This window comes from Rhinolophus hipposideros (genome assembly GCF_964194185.1).
Source record: "Rhinolophus hipposideros genome assembly, chromosome: 6".
In the NCBI taxonomy this organism is placed as follows: domain Eukaryota; kingdom Metazoa; phylum Chordata; class Mammalia; order Chiroptera; family Rhinolophidae; genus Rhinolophus; species Rhinolophus hipposideros.
The window spans coordinates 93,706,344-93,732,382 of NC_138052.1; the positions used below are offsets into that span (position 1 = coordinate 93,706,344).

A 26,039-nucleotide genomic window follows, 5' to 3' on the forward strand; every position below is an offset into this window, starting at 1 on the left:
TTTCAGAATGTAAAATATACAACATGAATCAATCCAAATTTTTAGCTGTGCACGTACCAGGGCAGCTTGTGGGAACAGGAAAGTGTTAGTGGAAGGAATTGTGACTAGTAATGAGCGTAAGAGAAGAATTTCGTGTGTGTGTGTGTGTGTGTGTGTGTGTGTGTGTGTGTGTGTGTGTGACATGAGGGAAGGAGGAAGCAAGGACATTATAACCCAAATGCTGCACACCAACCCACTGGTAAGTGTGTCCAAGAGTCTGACCCAGCGACATGCACAGACGAGAGAAGGGCTGTGTCTCATGCCCACCGCCCCAAGAGGAGGCCCCAAGGAACTGTGAATGTGGCACAAGGCATGCACCAGGGCCCATGTTCTATAGTAATACTGTGAGAATTATTTTTAAATCATACTTTCCATAAACTGCTATAGTTTAAAAAAATAGCACTAAATGAAAAAATCAAAATGCACTGAAAAAATATTTATCCATTCATACACTATTGAGGTTGGTGGGAATGAGTGGGATGGGTCGGTGGAATCATAATGAGCAGAGGGTTTCAGCATGGGAGAGAGGCTATGCTGGTCCTGGGTGGTTTTCATAGGGATTCATTCCTTATCGTTTTCTGCTCTGCTTTGCCTTCTCTCTCTGACCACTGGCCCCTTCAGACTTGCTTGCCAGTTCTCTTGCTTGCTGGCTTCCTGCTGGGTTCCAAACATGGGCAACACTAGCAAGAGAATAAGGAGTGGGAGCAAGGGAGAACCTGGGTTTTTTCCCACCGTTTCCTCAGACAGCAATTCTGGCAGCAGCTGCATCTCCTCCATGACTCTACTTTTCACAAAGCAGGTCAGACATGGTCCAGCTTCTACCCATCCAGCGACCCTGGCCTTTTTGGGCTTACGCATTATCCCTCCCATGGCTTTCTGTTGACTATTCTTCTATTTTGACTTCTCAGTTCTTCACATCTGTGTAACCAACCCCTTCGATTCAATTCCCTCTACTGTAATAGCTTGGAGAGGTTTATATTTTACTGTTGGATCCTGAGTGATACAGGGGTCAAATTAAATATTTATAAATCAAAATGTGTTTTAGATACAACCCCACCTGAAAACACACTCTCAGAGCACCTCTATGAAACAGAGCAGTTCAATGCAACGAGAAAAGATACAACCAGTGACAACAATAATGCACTAGAAAGCCAACAAGCGGGTGAACAACGTGTCCAAGAGTCTGAGCCAGCAGGTAAGGCTGAGTGACTGGGTTTTATAGTGTGCAGGGGAACTGGCAATTACAGGGACTCGAAGTGGTGAACAAAATTACAGGGGAAGATCATTGGTGACATGAAGAAAATACCGAGGGTGCCAATAAAATGTATACATGTGGACACTTTGGTCAACGTTGCTCAAGCAATAGTTCGCCGTAATCAGAAGTGTCTGGATGCTAATGGTAACCACTTTGAGCACCTTTTGTAATTGCAGAAGTCAAACGTGACTTGTATTCATCTTTTGTTATAGGCATATATTAATACAGTTTTTTTCTTTCTTAAAATGTGTATACACTTTTTTGGCACCCTCTGTATAAAGGGAAAAAATTATATAGAAGAGGCATTTCCAGATCACAATAATAATTAAGAAACAGGGATAGAATAGGAGAGAGTGGGAAACATAACAGAATAGATAAACTGAAATATTACATAGAGGACAGCAGGGCCAGGTCTAGGGTGAGGCAAGGGAGACCCTAGAGCACAGTTAAGGAGACCCTCACTCTCAGCACCTTTTGTGTCTTAGACACCTCCTTTGCTGCTCTCTAGACCCTGCTGGGCCCTGGAAACAGTAATAAAAAGTGTAGAGAAAGTGAGTATGAAGAGAGAATGAGATACAGAGGGAAATGAATACCAATAAACAAACAAACAAAAATGGGTGGAGGCACAATGAAAGCTATATAGAAAATGAATAAAGAGCAATGAACAAAAAATTGGAAAGAATGGACCAGGTAAAGAGAGAGCATACAAATCATTGTCCGATTTGAGGAGACGGCAGCCTGGAAAAAGGCACAAAGGGCTGTACCTAATGCCACTGAAAAGGTAAGGTGTCCACAATGATTAAAATGGCCCTGGAACCCTCTCAGATAAAAATAGACCTCTCCTCACACAAATAAAAGCAAAAACCCCAGAGTTAAGAGAGGCATAAAGGGAAGGGCAGAGCTGAGCAGCTGGAAAGGATGGGGTGGGGGTAAGCTATCTCTTGCAGAGGGATTACAGGGAAAAGGGTTTGTTAATGGCAGTGAGAGGTGCCCACTCATTTTTAAGAAGGCAAATAAAAAATCTTCATTCATTACAATTTAGTCCAGGAACAGAGCTACCAAACCACAGAAAGCAAGTCAATTTTTGTTCTGTATATCTGGTAGGTATAAAGAAGGAAAAGACATGTTTTTTAACCCAAAAATTGAATGGCAAGCCCAAGCAAAGACTGACTATAACAAGGCGTCTTACATAATAGGGAAGGTTGACAGAAAGAACGTATAATGGGAATCATGGTACCAGGCAAATGTGTGGGACATGTCATCAGGGCCCATGGAGGCAGCCCAGGTGGCCTTGGTTAGAGATAGGAAGGGGAGGGGGCCAGCGCCTCATGCAGTGAGTTTAATTTACGTGGAGATTAAAATGGAGAGCCAGAAGGGAGTCCAGCATTATGACCTTGGGCACCAGAACTGGTTTCAGTAGAAAAAAAGAGGGAAATGGTCCTCAAACATTGTTATCATCACAAGCTCATCTGACATGTTAGTTGTCATAGAATATGTCAGACTATTGAGAACAAATAATTGTTTTCTCCCTTTACCATGGGTAAAATATCTCAGCCCCAGACTCTGGGGACAGTGAAGAATAAATTATTGACCTAGAAGACACATGAATACAAAAGGCAGATCATGGAGGTCTGAGGAAATGACAGCCTTGCCCTTGGTTTTCACAGCTTCCCTAGTATTTTCTCTGTTGATTCCTTTGTCATACATTGTGACCTTCAAGGGACATTTGCTTCTTCTGCAGAGAGAAGACATGAAGACTCTTTACAGTCTGGTGTGACGGAGAACCCAGGAGCTGGGAGCTCTAACCTGAGAAGTGGTCCTGATGAGAAGGGTAAGGACAGCCATCACTGGGTCCAGGACATCAGGAGTCTGAGTTCAGAGCTCCTGTTTCTCTGAGCACGCACCACACCTGGGAGCCTATTGTCGGCATTGATCTCATGTGGCCATTTTGAAAACTGCAAAGAAAGAAATCATTATGAATTCAGGCTTTACAAGATGGCCCTGGTTGAATGGCAGTGCCGTCTTACTACATGTTCTCAGCCATTTTATCGCTGGAAGTATTGGATTATAGACTAATGTCCATCCCTACTCACCACCTAGTTTGTAGAGAGCAGAGAAAGTGAGATAGTCACCAATTGTTAGTTTTGTCACAAACTTGTTCAAAACTCAAAAACTCTTGTCCTGCAATCTATTGAAAGAAGGAAAAACTTCTAGTTATTACCATCAAATTTAATTTATAACTTTTGACACGTGACCTCCAACATATTGGCCTATATCATGATATTTGAAAATATCTTTGAAAAAAGAAAAATATCCTTTTACATTTACAACAATCTAAAAGGTAGGCCAGATGCCGTAGTTACCCCCATTCCACATAGGAGAAATTCCTTCATGAAAACTTTTGTAATCTTTTGAAAACATGTAATCTTTTACACATTACACATGGAAAATTACCAGAAGAGGCAGAATGAACAGCCTGGACCCTTAGCAAACATCCATAATCCTTTATTCAAAACCTCTGAAGCCAGATGTAAAATAATAATGTTTTATTGTTTTAGAAAGACACTGTGGTTTACATCCTATATGTTACAAACACCCAACAGGGTCTGGGGAAGAATCCCAATCTTAAATATACAGTATTAATGTTTCTGCGGCAAATTGTGGAAATTCACAAGTGTGATAAATAAAGATTTTACAGGGACTCATGGAAGCTCAAGTGCAGGTTCACTGCCAAATTAGTTAGCTGCAAACCAAGAAAATGTGTTGGTTTTCAAAACTTCTTTGATTTTTGTGTATGGGCTAAAGGATTGTGGGTCTTTGCTCCATTTGGTAGTGATCTCTTTCCTTTAGATGGGAAGAGACAGAAATAATCATCATCTTGTCTTTATGTTCCAAATTCTTCTACAATGTGAGGAGTCATAAAATTTAACTCTTTTAGTTATAGGTTACTGGTTGTGTTTTCCTTTACTTCCATATGCTGTGGACACTGAAAACAAATCTATTTAGGGGACAGGCAATTAGAAAAGAGTTAAAAGCAGTTTAAACTTTTGATGTAACAAATATCTTTCTTTGTTACAAAAGTTTGATTCAAATATTGTTGTTTTTTCCTGAAGATAAGAAAATTAATTTATTGGAATTTTAGATGATATACATTAAACATTTTGAAGTAGGTGGGCTGGGCTAATTGGTATGAAAGTTCAATGGTTCAAGTGCAGTACAAGTTTATTTTTTACACAAATAAAAGGATAAATTAGTTCCGCTGCTCCACACAATCATTGAGGACACAGCAGAGGGGTCTCTGACGTCTCACAAAAATCTTAAGACCTAAACAGGATACAATACCTATTCCTATCCCTGACTGAACTGAAGTACAGAGGTATTTAAGAGTATTTTTCAAAGTGCTATTGAGAAATAAAGAAGACTCAGGGCCCATCCTGAGCTCCTACTTCTCAATTTAGTAGGTTTTCAGAAGCAATAAATCAAACATCTTTATTAAACTCAAGCCATCCCAAGATTTGTAACTTTTATTTATTCATTTCTGTTTTGTCACCACCACCTATTATTTTCTAGATACTATGAATCTTGGAAACAATTCTACTTTGGGAAAAGCCAAGAGGAAAAGAAGTAAGAATGATTTTACCTGCTTTTGATGTTAGAAATGAGTTTTCTCATGCCGGAGTTTCATCATTATTATTTATAATGTTGTGGTACATAGAATGATGCCCCCCCAATGATGTCCATGTCCTAATCCCTGGAATCTATAATCTGTTCTCTTATGTGGGAAAAAGACTTTACTGATATAATTAAACAGGGGACCTTGAGATGGGGGAGATTGTCCTGGATTACCTGGATGGGCCCAATATACTCCTATAGACCTTAATGTGGAGAACCTTCTGTAGAGAGAGGGAGAAGTGACTATGGAAGAATGGTCAGAGATGCAATACTGCTGGCTTTGAAGAAGTAAGAAGGGACTAGGGAATGTGGGTGACCTTAAGAAATAAGAAAATCAAGGAAACAGATTGTCTCATACCCTCCAGAAAGGAATGAAAGTCTACTAAAAACTTGATTTTAGCCAACGAGGGCTATGTCAGAATTCTAACTGACATTCATTGTAAGATAACAAATTTGTGTTATTTTAAGCCACTATTTGTAGTAAATTGTTATGGCAGCAATATAGGACTACTACAGACTTTGGTTCTTGAAAGTGGGTTATGGCTCTAACACATTCCTAAACATGTGGCAGTGGCTTTGGGCAGTGCATAGAGCCTTGAAGAATTGTAAGTAGAATGATAGAAAAAGCCTACATTGCCTTGAGCAGTTTGTTTGTAGAAATGTGGATGCTAAAGATTGTTAGGAGGACTCAGAAGGAGGTGAAGAGCCTGGGGGAGAAAACCTGTATTGTCTCAGAGAATCCGTAAATCATCCTGAACGGATGTCCGTATAATTATGGAGCCTAAAAGCCTGATGGGTGAGGAGGACTCAGAAGGAAATAAGGAACATGTTTTTGGAAAGTGCATTCGTTCGAGTCACCTTTTTTGTTCTTCAAAAAGGTGTTCAAAGGTGTTCAAACAAAAAGTGTTCAAACAAAGTTCTATGGTTTTCATTATATAGATCATGCATGCTTTTACTTTTCTTGTCAGCTTTGCTGAGATACAATTTATATACAATATAATTCATCACCTTAAAATTTTAATTGGATATGTTTGATCAAATGTTTATAGTCATGTAAATACCATCATGATCATGACATAGAACGTCATCCCCAAAAGTCCACTTGTGTCGCTCTTTGCATTCTCTGGCTCTTGACAACAGCTGATCTGTTTTTGTCACTATAGTTTTTCTTTCTGGAATTTCATATGAATGAGTTCATACAATATGTAGTTAATTTATGTCTGTTCCCTTTCACTTAGCATAATGCTTTTGAGACACATCCATATCGTTGTGTGTATCAGTAGTTACTCCATTTTTATTACTGAGACGTATTACCTTGTCTGAATATACAGGAAATTGCTTATCTATTAGCAATAGCTCTATTGATAGACATTGAGCTATTTCCAGTTTGGCGTTATTACAAAAAAAGCTACTAGGAGCATGTTCATACAAATGTTTGGGTGGACATATGTTTTAGTTTTTCTCGGATAAATACTACAAGTCGTACTACTGGGCGATATGAACATAAGTGCACATTCAACACTTTGTGAATCTTCCAACGTGTTTTTCAAAGTGGTTACACCATTTGACATGCCCACTAGCAACATATGAAATTTCCGTTGCTTCACATACTCACCAGTACTTGGTATCGTTAGTTTATTTTTTTATTTTAGTCATTCTTAGTGGATGTGTAATGTTTTTTTCTTGTAGTTTTAATTGCATTTCCCTATGACTAACAGTGCTGAGCATCTTTTCATGTATTTACTTGCCATCAACAGATCTCATTCGGTGAAGTGTATTATCATCTTTTGCCCTTATCTGTTTGGATTATCTCTTCATTTCTTTAGGTAAAAGAGTTATTTATATACTCTGGATTCAAGTCCTTTGTTGGTTGTCTTATAGTCTGTGGCTTACCTTTTCATTTTCTTGGTTCAATTTGTTGGTGAGCAAAATTTTTCAATGTTAATGAAGTCTAACCGTTTTTTTCTTTTATAATCTGTGATTTTGGGTTTCTGTTTAAGAAATCTTAGACTGATTCAAGATCCTATGTTTTCTTCATGAAGTTTTATGGTTTAGCTCTTACATGTAGATCCATAATCCAGTTTAATTTTTGCATATGACATTAGGTAAGGTTTGTTTCTTTTGGCGTATGGATATCTAATTGTTCCCGCATCATGTATTGAAGACTGTCGTTTCTATACTGAATTAATTGCTTTGACATTTTTTTTTTTTTTGAATGTCAGTTGGCCATGTGAGTTTGGGTGTATTTCTGGACTTCTTTTGTTGTTCTACTTATCTATATGTCCATCTTATGTCAATAGTATGTCATCTTGATTACTCTAGCTTTACAATAAGTCTGGAACTCAGGTAGTAAGACCTACAATTTTGTTTCTCCTTTTCCAAATAGTTTTGGCTATGTTAGGCCCTGTGCATTTTGAAGCTTCTTCTATCTTTCAGTTTAGCCATTTTCAAGATCATGTCGTTGTCCAAGGTGCCTACTGAGCTTCAGTCACGTGTCCATGTTCTACGCCACCCAAAGGAGAAATGGTGAAAAGCAAAAGATATCTTCCTCCAGAGGTCTATCCCTTTTGTGTGATGCTTTCCTAGAGTGACCTTCTTCCCATAATATTCTGCTTTCATCTCACTCTTCAAATCTTAAACTGGTGGTCTTGCCAGCTCTAAGGGAAATTATGAACTATAATATTTTGTCTGCACTGTGACATTTCCCTGAATCCAGATATTCTGTTAGTAAATTAAGAATGAAAAATTATGTTTGGAACACAATATAAAGCCTTGACTTCATTAATACTTTAAAATTTGATGAAAGTCCCTTTGGAACCTAATCTATGATCAGTATTTGTAAATGTTTTATGTCACTTTAAAATAATGTACATTTCAACTATTTGTTGGACTCTGGCTTCTTCCATATACACCCTCTTTTTCAAGCACAACCTTGTTTAAATCTACTGGTCCATAGCAAATTAGGTTGTATTTGTTTCATCAGGTTTGTATAGAGATGTGTTAAATTCTGCCACATGATTTTGTATTTGCCAATCCCTCCTTTTACTGTTGTTTTATTTTAAATAGTTGGAGGCTGTTCATGACTGTTATAACTTAGAGTATTTCTTCTTTTATAGTTACAGAGTGTTCCTCTTTATCCTTATTAATCCTTTTTGCTTTCAAATCTCTTTTGCGTGTTGCTAATATTGTTACACTATCTTTTCTGTTTTATGTTTTTTACTCCTTTTTCATTAAGCCTTCCTGTGCAGCTTTGTCTTATGTCTCTTGTAATGACACTTAGCTTTTTGTAATCTTCTCTGATAATCCTAATCTTTTAATAGTTAAATTTTAGTGGTTACTTTTATCACGATTCCCAATATATGTGGACCTTTATATTCCATTTTATTGCTAACCGTTCTTGTATCTCTTGTGGGTTTTTGTATCTCTTTCCTGCTTTCTGATCAATTGAGATAGAATTCTATATTCTACCTTTTTTCTCTGCTGGTTTGGAAATTGGAGATAAAATTTCTGTAATCTCTTTAACCATGCCTTAATTTCAAAAAATGACAAGGATTTTAGTATGAATTCCTTCAAATTGAACATCCCATCTCTATCATTAAGCCATTGCTGTTTAACATTTTATTTATTTTCGTGTAATTATAAATTTTGAAGCTATTATCATTTTGCAGTCAATGTTTACTGAAATGAGTTTTGCATCATTTTATGATCTGATCACTTTTTTCCTTTGGTTTCACTTATTGTCTACCTGAACTCACACCTGGTTCTTTTAGTGAGGGTATCTAAGTGGCAAACCTACCAAGTGTTATATGTGCAAATTTGCCTTTATTTTGATAGAATTTTTAAATGAAAAATTCTAGGTGAATGTTTATTTCTTCTCAGTATAATAATGTGATCACTTCATTGTCTTCTAGAATCTATTGTGTGACTGATGAATATTTTCTTTTTATTGTAACTGACATTTTTGTTAATAAGCTTTTCTTTGTCACCAAAATTTCTTCTCCGCATTATTGAATTATGAATATTTTAAAGGTACAGAAAATGGGAAATTTTACAGTAAATAAACATTGATTCACAATTAACATGTACTGTTCTAGCTTTATCACATTTCTATCCATTTATCCATTTCTCTTTCCATATGCTAACCATCTTCAAATTTGAAACATTTCATAGTTGCCGACGTCAGTGGACGTCCCCCCAAACATGTCAGCATACATGTTGTTAACTAGACTTCAACATTTTTTACCGTAATTTTCTTTGTCTTTTGAGATAAAATTTGTAATGAGATGCACAAATATTAATAGTTGTGATTAAAGTATTCTCCTTGTACAATCCAAATCTTTATCAAGACATAGAAATGACCATCCCTCTGGAACTTAAGAAATCTCCTCTGGGGAGAAGAGGGAGACTTTAATATCATGGAATATTTCAGGAGGGAAATGTTCTCTATACTGGACAGGAAACAGCATTAACCCTTCTAGCTGTTTCCAAGGCACTTTGTTGTCCTAACATCTTTGAAAAGATAGTGTGAGGCATGTGGAAATGCCACATAAAATCACCTCCCAACACATTCACCTTATATAGCAGACTCTGGCAATTTCCCATTAGAACACCAATTCACCAGCCACTCTGATTAATCTGACCAGTGGGGGCTGGGACCAAATCCATTTAATTTGTTTCCTGCCACATTTAACAAATTTCATAAACCATAATTCTTTTAGGTCTCCAGTGATCACGATCTAAATGTAAGTCACCATGTTGGCATCAGAGGCAAATGAATGTGGTGCCCATAAAAGGGAAGCATTTACAATTGTTAAGGTCTCTAAGGAGACATACATCAGCTGGGGGAAGATGGACAGTGCCTTCAATGTGGGCTCCTGGCCAGTTATAAGCCTTAGAGTTTTCCATTCTGTTCACTGTGTCTAGTCCTTGATGAAGCAGGCAGACACACTGCCTGAGGGCAGTCCATCCAATCTGTCCTCTCTGTCCGTGACACCAACCAACCAGATGGCATTTGTCCTCCCACAAGCCTTCACCAAATAACTGAGAATCAATGTGGGGTCAGTGTCCTGATGTATTCTGCATGGGATGTGCAGATGCGGGCACCAGCCCCCACTTCCTTGTATCTGATACAAAATGGCAGACGTAGCAGCTTTGTGGTAGAAGAGTTGTACCAGGGTGTTTTTCTTCAGAAAGAAGAATTCAGGGCACTTCTGAAAGACAGATATCATTAATGCTCCTCCATCTCCCATACCTTCTAGGTGCTTCCTCCTCAGTTACCTGGATTTTTGCTCTTCCCACAAAATCTGTGTGTACCATTCCACAGACTGTAACTTCATCTTTCTTTCCCAGTTATCTCCTATTCTCACTCAGAATTTTCATCCAGAAGGGTCAGGTGCAAGCAGGCAAAGGAATTTCCATAAAGTATAACCTAAATTAAATCTGAATCCCCTCAGCACTCCAAGGCTGTGCCCTCCACACTGGTTGGGGAAGAACGAGACATCATTACCAACGATGGTCAGAACAGAACCCAGAACTTTCAGAATCGGTCTATATAACACCATTTATCATCCGCTGCTTTTGTCCTGATGAGGATGCAGGAAGGAGCTCATCCCTTTCTGGGGACGGTTGTCTTCAGTGACCACAGAGCCATAATAGAGGAGTATTGGACAGGAGGAGATGAAGACACAGAGTTAGACAGTCAGTGTCTTGGGTGTAGCTTCTGAAGAAGGGCCCACCATGGTCACATTGCCATGGCCCAGCCAGCCATGCAATTCGCAGGTTGTTCTAGCACTCCCTGTGCTCCTCTTGCAGCTATGGAGAAAACTGATGTGAGGGAGAAATGAGGCAACACAGAGGACACAAACCGCAGGCAGACGCCATCTCCATCAGGATACCATCATTACCCTTTCTCTGCTCACTCAGTCAACTCACATAGGAAGAGGCATCTCCAGTCTCTGACTTTGTCTCCTGTTACCTAACTGCAGTGAAATAGTGTAGCTGGAGAGCCCCCTGCAGAACTGACAGCAGCTGTATGTTTCATTGTCATACAAGAACCAGTGGGCTGACTACATTGGGAGTTAAGAGAGTTTTATCAACGCCTGGTGTTTCTGCTAAAGCGTTCTGTTTCGTGTGAGATTTGAAACAAAAATCAAAGTGGACATTCTATAGTTATGTACCAAAAATGCCACCAAAAGAAAGACTTGGAAACTCTAGAGATTTGTGGAATAAAGTTTCCTAAGTACACCTACGTCTTTATAGGAACGGCTTCAACATGGGAGAAGGGGTAATGGGCAATTGCAAAATGAGACAGAATGAAGAAATCTTCTCTTTCAGGGTTCAAAAAGCACACAGATGGAAGTGTGAATTTTCACTGGGAAATACTTCCTGTGACCTGTGGTGAAATGAAGGGGATGTTGCACAAAAACAAATTCAAACAAGGTAGGTTTCATAGTCTACTTTAATTTACAATTCCTATATGTAGGCTCCCAAAAAATAATGGAATTCCCCATGTGAATTACACATCGTTCAAGGAAGTGGGGCCCAAGTTTGGCTTGAGAGAAGGAGGAAGGGATTCCTAAGATGATATTTTCATACTTTAAGAAACGGTACATGTCAAGTGCTCACCCCCACATGGAGGTGTCTATGAGGAAGCCCAAGAAAACAGAGAAGTGCAAGAACTTCAGTCTATGGGTGAAAATATTGTATATTTTACTTGAATCAGAAATAAAAAGGGAAGAGGCCCTCAGCCTCCACATCCATGTCCTATGTCCCCTCTGGAGGACGATCACCAGGGCAGGGTGCTTGGTGTAGTGACAAGATCGCAGAATTTAGAATCAGAAATCCTGAGTCCCAGCCTCAACTATGCCAAGAGTGACCAAGTAAAGAAGGTGATCTTTCTGAGTCTGAAAAAGGAACAATAATTTAAAACCTGCCCACATGGTGTGACTTTGAGAGTTAATTTACATAATAAATGTAAAATATTTTGTGATTTTTAAATTACAAAGCTTTGCAATCATTGCCTGTTATGATGGATCATATCAGATTTCTCTTATTATGGTTGTGTAAACACCAATTATTACAAATGTTTGCATCATAACTATTTTTAAACAGCTTTATTAAGATATAACTCATACATTACAAGTCACCATTTAGAGTGTAGAATTTTTTGTTGGGTTGTTTGTTTGTTTTGTATCTTCATAAGATTATACGACCATCATCACAATCTAATTTTACAACATTTTTGTCCCCCACTAAATGAAACACCATGTCTCACAGTAGTCAATGCCCTTTCCCACCTCACACCACAACCCAGCTGTAAGCAACCACTAATGTATTTTCTGCTCTATAATTGGCCTATTCTAGGCATTTCATATCAATTGACTCATATAATACGTGCCTCTGTCACTCAGCATGTTTTCAAGTTTCATTCATGTACTTCATTCCTTTTATTGTCAAATAATATAATATTCCATGACATGGATATACAATGGTTTGTTTATTATCAGTTTGGGTTGTTTTACTCTTCAGCTGTTATGAATAATACTGTTTTGAATATTCGTGTAAAGTTTTTGTGTGGATATGTTTTTTCAATTATTTTTTTTTAAAGGGATGGGGGCAGGGGGCTTCTGGTACACACCAGAAGACCTACTAGACAAATTCAAAAAGAGCTGTAAGCACTATTTTTTTCCCCAATTCTTTTGGGTATATACTCTGGGGTTGAATTGCTGGATTATATGGTAATTCTATGTTTAACTTATTAAGGAAAAAACAAACTATTTTCCACAGTAACGCAGCAGTTTATATTACCACCAGCAATGTCTAAGAACTCCCCCAAGTCCTCATGAACACATATTATTGTCTGTCTTTTTTATTATGGCCATACTAGTGGGTGTGATGTAGTCTCTCATTGTGGTTTTGATTTGCATTTCCCTAATGATTAATGTTATTAAGTGTATGACTATCTTTGGTATATAAGTTAAATTTTCCACTGAACAATAATTCACAATTATTTTAAGGTCAGCTACTCATGATTTCAGGGATGGAAAAATCTCTGGTCAATAATGCCATTAAACTTGCATGGAAAATGTTGTAATAGATGACACAGATGTTGCCGTGGTGCCATTCTGAGCTGCAGGGCCCCACCTGGGATTTCAGCTCAACCCTAGTTTCTGCCGCCACATTGCCTCAGGGCCACGAGAGAGTCTCGCCTGCTCTCTGTCGCAGAATTCAATAGCAAATTGAAATCCTCTCATTGTTCAGAATGACTTACTTCAGAACGACTTACTTTTCTTTCTAGGTGATTTTGAAGTAATTTTATACGGTTGATTTTGATGGTAATGATCAATTTTTAGTTGCCCAAAGTTCAAAGAAATGTGCACACAAAGCAGAAATCTCCTTGGAGGGGACTTATACTCTGGGTTTTCGGGATTCTAAATCTGAAAGGGGAGGCCCAACTCTCTGGCTATTGATCTTGAGCCCACATTGCATGGCTCCAGATCCAGTATGGTGAGAGCTCTGGGGACAAAGATTTCAGCACTAACTTACCCTCATTCATCTACAGGAACTATGGTGAAGTCCATAAAGAGAGAGGATGGAAAGTGGTTCACCCCCAGGGAATTTGAAGTTGAAGGAGGATACGAAAAATCAAGTCACTGGAAGCTGAATGTGCGCTGTGGTGGGAGGCCCCTAAAATTGCTGATAGAGGTATTCCAGTGGCAGGGGGCGGGAGATGTGACTTTCTTTGTTGCACCTAAGATAAGGTCACTATTTGCTCACCAAATACTTGTTGAATTCTAGCTAACCCCCTGAGGCCCATGAGTTTACCCTATCACTGGGGACTGGGACCCCACACTCACACCTCACTACAAGGCAACGTTTCAGTGTTGTCAAGAGGGCTCTATCAGGATAGATGTGGGAGCTTGGAGGAGGGAAAGGTCATTCTGACTGGGGGGTGGGGGAGCCGGAGGAAGGGCTTGCAGACAACTTTACACACTGAAAGGAAGAAGACACTCCAGAGAAAGAATGGCATGAAAACTAAAACCATGACTATCGTAGCTCCGTCGGTTGAGGTAGACAGATTGTGTGTGATGCAGGGTAATCCACCAACTGAGTGGTTTGTGAAGGGATTTAATGCCAGCTAAGGAGTTTAAACTCATCACATAGACAATGCAGAACCAATGAAGACTCCCGAGGTGTGATGTATTTAAAACAGTATCTCAGCCATGGGGCCTCGAATGACCTCCCTGTCTTTCAGCCCCAACAAAACTATACTCAGTGTACCATGCTCAGCTCGGATGTCACTCCTCTCTGAATATTCCCTGACTGACCTGGCCTTGGACATCCCTTCCCTGGGCCCCTGAACCCACTATTAATGTCCTTCTTACACTGTTGTATACTTATCCTTCCATGTATTCCCTTTTCTCCTTAGACCCTTCTAGGGTTTGTCCATCTTTGTGTGGTCAAGATTGTCCAGAGTGTCTGACACCCAGACAGTGTGTGTTGATTGAATAAGTCTGGTAAAGGACTCAAGTTTGAGTGGCACTGGTGTGAATGGAAAAGAGATGAGAGGTGTCATAATATTGTAAAGGAAAACCTCTCACAACTTAAGGGAAAAAAAGAAAAACAAAAGACAGGGAGAGATGATGCTCCAGCTATCACTGATTGAATTGTAGAAGAAGTACAGGTGAGGAGAGGGAGAGAATTTCTCATTTAGACACCCTGGATTTGAGCTGACAGAGGGACTTTCAGGTTGAAATATTTACGAGGAGGTTGAAAATGCCATACTTACTAGACAGAAATATAGGCTAACCAGCTACTTGAATCTTCTCTTTCAGAAAGGATTTCTACCTGACCTTTCAAGAACACACAGCAGGAAAAAGAAGGTGATTGTTACTTTGTACAAGTTCTTATACATAACTGGTTTTATATGTTCAGCATCTTTTTTATGATTTCTCAATTGTGTTATTATAATTAAGCACCCTCCTCTTCTCTACCTGCCTTTTATTCCACATATGTCTTCAGAGTTGCTACTTTGAACACTATGTTATATGCCAGGTCTTCTTTGAAAGGTAAACCATTTGAGATGGAGGCGATAAGGAGCCATCAAAATAGATCTCAGACAAGTTTTAGCTGTCGATGTAAACATTGTAAGGGTGTCAAAGTTGTAAAGGCAAAATAATTATAAAATACATAAAACATTGCTTAATTAGGTCACAGGGTCATCTTCAATTCAAAGTCAGATATTTTTTGTCACAGTTTTCTGCCTTTAATGAAATCTGATGAAGCAAAAGTTTGCTCACCATCAATCAGATAAACCAGGTCTAGTAGACGGTCTACCTTGGGACACATACGAAACCATATACCATTTTATAAGACAGGCAACTAAAAGCATAATTCTCTTTCCAGTCTTTACATCCCTTCCATTTTTTCAATAAAACATACACGCAGATACACAGAATTATTTGTCAAGTGGAAATTATTTGCTCTTCGTGAGGATTGTAGATTGCTATATTTTATTTAAGGGTCTGACCTGGAAAATTGTTTACTTTGGTGTCACCCCTTTGACTCCACCTCAGGGGCTGTGCAGACCTCCTTTCTATCTGTGAAAGTGACTTCTCCCTTTGTGAAAAAAGGTTATGGAGGCAACAAACCAATATGTTAAGCACAGTGAATATTCATGACATGGTAATGGATTTTCCATGAAGGATATGAGTGAGAACTCGAGAAGGAGAGGAAGGTGAGAACTGGCATTCTCACAGCTCAGATAGCAGTGGCCTTCCATGACATTCACAGGTCCCTAAGATAGGTCACGCGTAGCTGGCCACGGGCATTTCATCATCCACTGGGAATGTGAGGTCCAGGCCTTTACATTGTCGGATGTTCTGGATGGTTTGAACTACAGTCCTTGGGACATTTCACCCACTGGGTTTGCTGAAGGGAAATTATTGATTGACCTGTTCACTGACTACTTTAAAGAGCAGTGTGTCTACCTCTCCTCAGGTGTCAAGAGTTAGTCTAGATGACCTAAAAGAGCCAGCAACTTCCTCGTCCATAGCTGCAACACTTGTCAGTAACAAGCTGCAGATCCCTCCATATTTTGTCTCCTTCATTAAGAACAGAAGCTCCCCAAAGTGACAGATCTCAGGACCCAGTACTACCTCTCTGGGTCCTCTGTGCCTCTCAGAATCCCTCTTGCTAATGGAGCCCCCTTCCTTCTGGAAACATCAGTTTCACTCTCAGCACCAGATGTCAGTTTCCAGGAGTCTCTGGACAATGGCCATGTATACTATCTGGTGACAGCTGCTGTGTTGTGAAATAATCTGATAAACTCATCCAGAACAATCACTTATTTTATGCTATTATTTGCTTATGAGATAGCAAATAATCTCTTTACCTAAATGAACAGTACTCATCCGTTCATTGATTCAATGTATAATTGTCACGTGCATACTGAATACCTATTGGCCATTACAGAAAATTAAAACAATATCCTTGACATCAAGAATTCTTTCAATTTTATTGTCTGACATGGGAGAATAACTAACGGGGAGGGGAGGGGTATTCTAGGCCATACAAAGACATGGGCAGTGACATGCTACCTCTCACGTCATTGCCCAGTCGATCACACTTGCCTATGACCCTTTTGCCCTGGGCTGGAGCTAAAAGCTGAGGCTGCCTGAAGGGAAGGAGCCCAGTCATTCCACTGAACATGCAAAAGCAATGTAAGTCTAATGGGTGGTAGTCGGTTACCTCTGGAAAATCAATCAGCTGACATCTTGGGATTTGGATGGAGGGGAGAGGAAGGTGACCTTCGGGAAGAAGAATTGCAGTACCAGGGACCTTTGATTTATTTTATCTTTGAGGCTGTGTCCTAGTAGAGCTGCAGAATGTTGTGGAGTTCTTCTCTGGGACACTTGCATGGATCCAGGATCCTGTGTGCTATGGTCCTTTGGGGTGGATGGAGACGCAGAAGGTCATGTCACACTACCCATGGCCAAGAGTCAGTGGGGAGGAGAGGGCAACTGTTTCGGAAAGGGTACCCTCACCCCTGTTAATAATCTATTCTGGGAGAGAGATTACAGGCCAATTCAACATTGACTTGTAATACCCCTGCCTTAATAACCACACTTGCTCAGGCTAAATCCCTACTCAGCCTGCACCCTGGAATCACCTGAAGGCCTTTGTAAAATAGCGCTGCCTGGATCCCACCCTCAGTGAAATTCTGATTTAATCAGCCTGATCTATCACTTGGACATAGAATTGTGTAATAGTCCAGAGATGATATTGTTACACAAATTACTCTTTATGACTTAAAATAATACAATGCCTGTGCTTCAACCCAGACCAATTGATTCAAAATCTTCCCCAGGCTCCCATGGGGAAGGAACCAAAGAGCTCCATCCTCACCAGCACCCTCGTGTTCATCTGTGCCCATGGTCTTATCAACCCAAAGGCACTGTCACAGCCCCAGGGCCCCTCTAGGCACAGAATCCACAATCCAGGAAGCCCTCCCAGGCCCTTCAGCTCATGGGGAGCCGACAGCCATGAAAACAGGATACAGTCCTTTCCTAGAAGTTTATTTTGTCTTATTAAATTCTCAATATACCATCTTTCAACGAGTTATTTTAGTCACTATGGTGTAGGCAAATGGTTTAACGTTTTATTTCAGGACCTTGTTTTTCATTTTTTTTTCTGTGTCTATGAGTTTTTGTTTGTTTGTTTGTTTCTCTTGTTCCTTTCTTTTTTATTTTTAATTTTTTAATGTTTCAGGTATACCAAACAATATAATAGTTAGACATATACACCCCTTACAAAGTGATACCCCCCTCCCCCAATCTACTACCCATCTGACATATAGCTGTTACAATTCCATTGACTCCAGTTCAGGACCTTGTTTTATCTGCAAGGTAACAAAATGATTCAGATTCATATAAAATCATTGTCTTGTTTCTGGTCTTTCTGTGTTATAACCTCTGGGTTTATAGAACCAATTTTCTGCGGTGGCACACAGATTCCTACTCCTGAATGTCACTGCAGACCACTATTTCTTCTTCTGAAATCTCCACTCCATGCTGTCCCTTCATAGCTCAGGGAGAAGCACATGTGTCCCTGCAGGTTCACAAATGGCTGTGAGTTCTAGATGCCCATCGTGTTGGTCTGTGGGGTCTCACTGGTGATACATTGTTTTACTTTCTAGCAGAAAAACTTAGCTGTATGTGAGATCTGCCAGAAAAGAGGAAAGCTGTTCTGCTGCGGTACTTGTGCAAGATTCTTTCATGAGAACTGTCACCTCCCACCTATGGCAACTGAGAGGTTTGTGAGATGCAGTCCCCTCCTCCTCCCTTATTAGGAGTCCTTCCTGCCAGGCACCCTCCCCGTGAAGAATTCCTACTGTGTCCTGATGGGGAAGAGCAGGGCCATAGGCATGGGCTCCATCAGCATGTTCTGGGGAGCTGTTTACAGACACTGGCAGCAGGAGGGTACCATTCTCTTTCCTTTGGGACGCTGAGGCCTGTAGGTCCCTTGCCTACATGCTGCTATTGTCCTTTCCTAGAACTTTTCCAGCAAGGACTCCTGTTCACAGGGGTGGCAATGCCACTGGTTTGTGTTCTGTGCTTATTCAGAAAAGAGAGAAACTTGGCCTGGTTCCCTCATTTTGCCTTGTTCTCAACAGGCTAATGGAGGGCTGAGGCCCCCAGGGATTAAGGCCCAGTTCCCCACAATGGGGCCTGGTGGGTGGGGCTTCTTGTGTTCCCAGCAGCTCAGATGGAGAAAGGAGAGGTCATCACTCACTCCAAAATCACCCTCCACCCACTGACCCGCCAGCTGCTTCCCTCAATGAGGGAAGGGAAGTCATCAGCTTAGATCCCACGTGGGGGTCCTGGAGACGATGGAAGTGTCTCCTTTGTCCCTCGGCTGTGCTCATCAACAGTGGCAGCAGTAGGAATGGTGGCTGTTTCCAGGGGCCTTGTCCTTGTTCACTTATACTCCACTTCTCACAGCCCGTGGAGTTGTACTTTGTGCAGGATGAAGATGTCTTCGGGAAGTAAGGAGTGTCACATGGGATCTGAGGTCCTGGCAAGAAAGATGGGACCAGAGGAGCAGTTGGTGAGTCATATTCAAACCCCAGGCCTTGTCTTTTCCGCTCACACATGAGAAGTCAGTCACAGGGGGAGGCGGAGGGCCCAAGGGGAGCCTGTTCTTCTGAGCCATGTTTCAACCACACTGAAACTAGAACTTGTTTGCAGAAAAAAGTGACTCATCTGTTACACGACTGGTTCCTAGAGCCATACCTGTTTGGGGAAACTTCCAGAAGTCTGTTATGGTCATGCCTCTGCCTGGGCATGCATGTGGGTTGTTCTCTCCAAGCTGCTTTTCATTCACAGCCTCCTTGTTTTTCAGAGATGTGAGTTCCTCCTCTTGAAAATCTATTGCCGTTTAGGGGGCCCCATGTTTAAGAAGATTCCACATGATATTTATGTGAGTAACAATAACACTCCATGATTACAGGCCGCCATGATGTTATCTGACCTTGACATGAGCACTTGTGGGATTTGTGATCTGAAGCCCATGGGAGTGAGAGCATGAGCTGCTGTTGTCTTTACCTTGTTGTATTTCTGCTGGATTTTACGGGGAATTCATACAAGGCAGACATTGAAGTATGTGAGAAATTTTCTCAATGATATTTGTTTTCACCAGAAAAAGGAGATTCCTCAATGCATAAAGGAACTTAAGATGTTTAACAAAATCAAGAAGAAACTAAATGAGCGGAGATACCACGAAGTGGGGTTGTTCATGATGGACATGTATCGCATCTTTGAGAACCACAGGGCATGTACCAAGGTAAGTGGCTCTCCTGCGCCCATCTCATTTTTTGTTTTATTTTGTTTTGTTTTCATTGAGTCCTGGTGCTGGGAAATTTTATAGTTGATCTCATCTGATCACAAGCCTGTATAAGCAAAGGTTCTGGAAGTGAGTGGCTTTTTAAATTCAGAATGGAGAGTAACAGTGAATAATAAAGTGTCCCTGCCACCAGAACCCCAGGACGCTGAGAGCTCATTCCTCTCCTCAAAGACTAGGGGTTCCCACGGAGAACAATAGCATCCTCCCTGCTCCAAACAAAGAGAGAAGAGAATTGGGTCCTAAAGTCATACTGTGCTTCTTCTCTCTCCCCAATTATACTCACTCAAACTTCTCAGAAATCCCAAACTCCAGATTCCTTTGTGTGTGAATGAACCATTTAGTTAACAGGGGTCACCAGAGGGGAATAGAAGTGACAATGTGAAAGGAAGATCATCAATTGCACTTACACATCTGTACTATTTGATTGTTACAAAGACCTTAAATTACTTTTCTAACTATCACTAAAGTAAACAATACAAACCAGTGAGTAAGAGTCCGCAAGCACTGTAATGATTTTTCCATTTCTGTGTAGTTAATAATAAATAATCATGCACTTAGGACACTTACTAAGTGCTCTTAGTAAGGTTACTCTTAGCCACACGAGTATTTAATCTTAACCCGGTTAATGTAATTTAGGTGCTCAAAGCAAGATTTTGATCATTGTCAATTTCAAGGCATCCTAAGATACTAATAGTGACTGTCATTATTTTTGTCTTTTTTTTCTTCCAGTGCAATGACTTTGGCCTAATGGGAATTAGACTGGAGAAAGAATTTGAGAAGAATTTCATTGAAGTGTTTGCTATTCAGGATACAAATGGGAAAAGTTCGAAGGTGTAATGGATGCTGTTGGTACCACGGAAAGTCCCCTTTTGGGGTGGACTCCTCCTCCCTCAGCCGCTATGAGAGAGAGCGCCAAATCCTAACCACTAGACCACCAGGGAGTCACTGCAGCCGCTATGAGGATTGGCTGCCAGTGCCACCCATCCCCAGAGTATTGCACTGCACCAAAATGAGCCTCCTTCAGCTGGAGGGTACACTTCTTGACCTGGGGTACAGCCCCAGGCCCCAGGGTGGAACCAATGAGTGATGTGATTCATACTCCTGGGCTCTCTCTCCACTGAAATCAGACTGGAGCTAGTCTCCACCTGGATCACATCCTTGCTTAGCTTTCCCACCATGCTATCCTGCTTCCTTCACCGCTCACTTGCTGTGATAATTATAATAAATCACCTACTTAAGAGACTTCATCTCAGGCTCTGCTTCTTGGGAACCCAAATTAAGGTAATTGTCCTAGCAAGCCAGCCCAAAGAATGGTGTTCTGGAGTTGGATCAATGTCCAGCCAAAGGGTGACAGGTGGAATATTAATGTCCCAAGGGTGCTATAACAGTGCCATTGCCCAAACTCCTACCTGTAGGAAACTGGATGAGACAGAGGGAAAGAGGTGCGCTAGCTGGTAAAATGTATGGGCATTTACAAAAGGCGAAAATAACTGTGAGAACTATGGATTTGGGTGGCTATTCTTAGTGTCACTGATATGTTGGAAGTAGTAAATGACAGACTTAAATCTATTAGTGACCACCTAAAGCAAAGGGCCTCTCATACCTGCAGCTGGAAGGCAGACAATAAGGTAGGCCTGTCACAGGCCCTAATTTTAAGAAAGGTAGAAGTTCAGAGAAGACTGAATTCTAAGCTCAGGGGGCCTCTTATTCCAAGGTCAAGGCCCTGATAGAGGAATGAAGCCTTGAAACTCAGAATGAGGCTTTCTGGGTAGATGCACATGAGAACTCTGGACTCCAAGTCCCCCTGACCTCCTGGGCCTGCAAGAAGTATCCCCGCCCCTTATTAGAAAGCAGAGCCCTTTCCCTCCCCTCCATCTTTCTTGAATGAAGACTATGCAGAGTTCTCTCAGCATGACCCAATGGGCAAGTCCTGGGTGGAGCTGCTGGGTGAAGAGAGGGTTTCTCGTCCAGGGGAGCTGCAGGTCTGGCCACCATGTACCAGCTGGTGCCAGGAGATTGTGTCTGGGAGTAGATCCTGGACTGTGAAAGGCGGAATATGAAACTGGATAGGGAGAATTATCAATGCAAGAGCACTGTTCTGTGCCACAGAGTTTAATTAGCCTGGCAAGGGCCAAGGTGATGATTCTAATATGCTCCTGGGTGGCTCTTCGATGTTTGCTATAAGCCATGGTACACACTAGCTGAAGTGGAAGTAGAGACCTGCCAGGGCAAACTATGGACAAAGGGGATCCAAAGGCCTCAGGAAGATGGCATGGCTCTACTCTCTTCAGCTGGAAAACTTATCCTCAGATGACTGTGTCCTCAGGAAGCCTCACAGACACTAACTAAACAAGGTGAGAAGAAACACACTGCTGAGGGGGCACGGGCATCCTTGAGGTTCTCCATAGGAGCTGTGCTCTGTGGTTTGGAATAATGTAGGAATGTTTTATAGAACTGGATCCTAGTAGCAAACGAGATGAGAGGATTCCAGAATAACCAAAGCAGGTGCAGCCTTAACTGTCAGAGCAAGACAAAGTCATTTCTGCAATGGACAGCGAGGTTAGAATGACAGCCAGGGGCCTGGCCCATAGAGGTGTATGCAGAGAGCTGAGAGGACATGGTTTTCTTATAGGAAGCGAGATGGGTAGCCAACAAGGACATTGCTGCATAGTATCATCAGAAGAGATTAAAAATATGTGATCAGAAGTCTGATTTCAGCTTCCCCAATGCCCAGTTTCCAGACCTGAGCCAATTCTTGGACCCTGAACCTGCTGATAGAAATGAGAGCGGGTGTCAAGAGAAAATCTCTAACTCCCCCCAACTGAAGCATACAGCTGAGGCCCCTCCAAACCAGAGAGTTAGGCCAACAATCAGGCCCCAAAGCAGAGAAGAGCAGGCTGCCTAACTGATTGTGAAGCCTAACCTGTGGCCCTGCCAACTTTAGGGAACAGAATTCAGCCCTATCTAATTACATAGCACCATGTACATAGTAGGACTGCTGAGCTCTTCACCAAACGGACAGATGACCATTTATTCAAGTAACCATGTGCCGGACAAAGGAAGAGACAAATTGTTTAAGTGTGGTTGATACAGCATCTGATATGCTACTATCTGAGGATCCAAAGCACCATCATGGCCCCTGTTAGAGTAGAGTGTATGGAGGGAAGGTAATGTCTGTCTAACAGTGAGTCCACTCTATCCACAGAGACAAAGAGCAGTCATTTCCCAAGTTCCCAAATGTATACTCAGGATACACATAGCAGTTGGCCAAACTGATTCTTCAACCTGTTGTTCCTTAAACTATGAAATAGCAATGACTGTCTTAGGAAAGGCCAAGCAGAAGGCCCTGAACCTGAAATTTCTCATTGTGAGAACTGTAAGTTGAAAGCAACCTCATATTCCTGGGGAAGGATAGAATAACAGAAATTAGTGCCACCTGCAAAGATTTAAGGATGCTTGGGTCGTAATCCCCATTACATATCCATTTGATTCAGCAGTCCGTCTTCTGGAAAAGCTAAGTGATTCATGGCTACTAGATAACTACTAGAACTATAAACAAGGGTGGGGCTTACAGCAACCAGCACTATAGGTCCTAGTCCTGGCCATTCTGAAAGCCTGACCAGAAACTCATACCTTGGTGGGCCACATTCCTGTTTGCAATGGTTCTGAAGCAGAGATCACAAGTAGTGGCTGTGCCGTTTTCCAGAGCCAAACTGATGGTTCCTTCTGTCCTGAGAGCTCAGTTGGCAGGACATCTGCCTGATTTGGGTCCTCAGGCAGGCCATACCAATCGTGGAGCCCACAATAGTACTCTATGCAGGTGGCAAAGCAACTTTGCAGCCCCTCCCAACTGCTGACTGTAGCTCTTAGTCCTGGCCATTCTGAGAACTGTGGACCGCAGACACAGATTCGCAGCTCAACTAGTTCCGGCAAAGGGGAGGGAGCTGTGGAAGCAGGACTGGCTGTGGTGGTGGTCGCCGCCATTGCTCTGGGCCACCACTCACAACTCACCCCGCCCCTGGCCCCACCTATCTGGGTGGATCCCTGCAGGAGTAAACAGAACTGCTGAAACAAAAGGCTCTGAATCTGGTGCAGAAAGAGCTTTGGAACTTTAAAAGCTCTTCGCATACCTATCAACCTGTTGCAGAAGCCACTCCTGTAGATGTCTAGGAAGAGAAATAGTAAATCAGTGATTGCCATGAATAACCAAGGCAACAAGATAGCTCAGAAAGAAAGTGAAAAGTCTCCAGAAAAGGAACTTAGAGATATGGAAATATGTGATTTAAATGACAGAGAATTCAAGATTGCAATTCTGAAAAAACTGAACGAGATGCAAGAAAACACAGAAAGGCAGTTTAATGAACTCAGAAACACAATCAAGAACACCATGAGAATTTTACAAAAGAGATTGAAATTTTGAAAAAGAACCAAATAGAATTTCTGGAGATTAAGAACTCAATAGAAGAAATTAACAATAAAATATCCAGCTTAGGTAGGAGAGTTGACCAGATGGAGGAAAGAATCAGTGACATCGAAGACAGGAACCTGGAATTTACACAGATGGAAGAAGAAAGACTTGAGACTTAAAAGAAATGAAAGAACTCTACAAGAATTTTCTGACTCCATCAGAAAGAGCAATATAAGAATAATGGGCATACCAGAAGGAGAAGAAAGAGAGAAGGGAACAGAGAATATGTTCAAACAAATCATCAAAGAGAACTTCCCAAACTTGTGGAAAGAACTGGATCCTCGAATTCAAGAAGCAAATAGAACACCTAATTACCTCAATCCCAACAGGCCTTCACCAAGGCACATTGTATTGAAGCTGATTAAAATCAATGACAAAGAAAGGATCCTCAAGGCAGCCAGGGAAAAGAAGACGGTAACTTACAAAGGAAAGCCCATTAGATTATCATCAGATTTTTCAGCAGAAACTCTACAAGCTAGGAGGGAATGGAACCAAATATTCAAACTATTGAAAGAGAGAAATTATGAGCCAAGAATAATATATCCAGCAAAGATCTCCTTTAGATATGAAGGAGGAATAAAGACCTTTCCAGACATCCAGAAGCTGAGGGAATTTTCTAATACACGACCTGCACTACAAGAAATACTAAAGGAGGCTATTAGACCACCATCAACAGGGACAATTTGTGGCAACCAAAACATAAAAAGGGGGAGAGTAAAGGCCTGAACTGGAATATGGGAATAGAGAAAGGAAGCGTACTGAAGAAACTGGAATACTCTAAATATCAAACTTTCTTTTACATAAACTTAAGGGTAACCATTCAAAAAACATCCAGAACTGAAATATATACTGTAATAAAAGAAGAAACAGAGGGAAACATCATAGAATACCACCACACAGAAATAATAGACAACAACAAAAAGGCAAAGAAACAATGGAATCATAGCCTTACCAGAAAACTAAAGATAGAATGACAGGAAATCCTCACATATCAATAATCACCCTAAATGTAAATGGACTGAACTCACCAATAAAGAGACACAGAGTAGCAGATTGGATCAAAAAACTAAACCCAACCATATGCTGTCTACAAGAGACACATCTCAGCTACAAGGACAAGCATAGACTCAAAGTGAAAGGGTGGAAATTGACACTCCAAGCAAATGGTACTCAGAGAAAATCAGGTGTAGCCATAATGATTTCCGATGAAACAGACTTCAGGGTGAAAAAGATAACAAGAGACAAAGATGGACATTTCATAGTGGTAAAGGGGACTATACAACAAGAAGACATAACAGTCATCAATATTTATGCCCCCAATCAGGGAGCACCAAAATATACCAAGCAACTACTAACAGAACTAAAGGGAGAAATTGACCAAAACACAATTATACTAGGGGACTTAAATACATCATTGACAGCTATGGATAGATCATCCAAACGGAAGATAAATAACGAAATAGCAACCCTAAATGACACATTAGATGAATTGGACATAATTGACATATATAGAGCACTTCATCCTAAAACATCAGACTATACATTCTTTTCTAGTGTACATGGAACATTCTCAAGGATAGACCATATATTGGGACATAAAATCAGCCTCAGCAAATTTAAGAAGATTGAAATCATACCAAGCATATTCTCTGATCACAAGGCTTTGAAATTGGATATCAACTGCAAAAAGAAAGCAGGAAAAAA

The 26,039-nt window shown here is 41.0% G+C and overlaps 1 protein-coding gene across 3 annotated transcripts in view; it reads left to right on the forward strand.

Annotated features, from left to right (window-relative positions):
* LOC308499174 (nuclear body protein SP140-like protein) overlaps nucleotides 1–21,109 on the forward strand; it is a 47,281-nt gene extending 26,172 nt beyond the window's left edge. The window contains exons 6-16 of one of the 3 annotated variants that reach the window (XM_081052136.1): nucleotides 1,085–1,234; nucleotides 3,036–3,125; nucleotides 4,865–4,918; nucleotides 11,300–11,404; nucleotides 13,527–13,669; nucleotides 14,800–14,847; nucleotides 18,162–18,277; nucleotides 18,967–19,072; nucleotides 19,367–19,444; nucleotides 19,664–19,807; nucleotides 20,597–21,109. In XM_081052136.1, the coding sequence (XP_080908262.1) occupies nucleotides 1,085–1,234; nucleotides 3,036–3,125; nucleotides 4,865–4,918; nucleotides 11,300–11,404; nucleotides 13,527–13,669; nucleotides 14,800–14,847; nucleotides 18,162–18,277; nucleotides 18,967–19,072; nucleotides 19,367–19,444; nucleotides 19,664–19,807; nucleotides 20,597–20,704 (1,142 nt within the window). In that variant the 3' untranslated portion in view covers nucleotides 20,705–21,109. The remainder of the gene's footprint in view (nucleotides 1–1,084; nucleotides 1,235–3,035; nucleotides 3,126–4,864; nucleotides 4,919–11,299; nucleotides 11,405–13,526; nucleotides 13,670–14,799; nucleotides 14,848–18,161; nucleotides 18,278–18,966; nucleotides 19,073–19,366; nucleotides 19,445–19,663; nucleotides 19,808–20,596) is intronic. The other 2 variants (XM_081052138.1, XM_081052137.1) reach the window with 2 other exon arrangements.
* The last annotated feature ends 4,930 nt before the right edge of the window (nucleotides 21,110–26,039 follow it).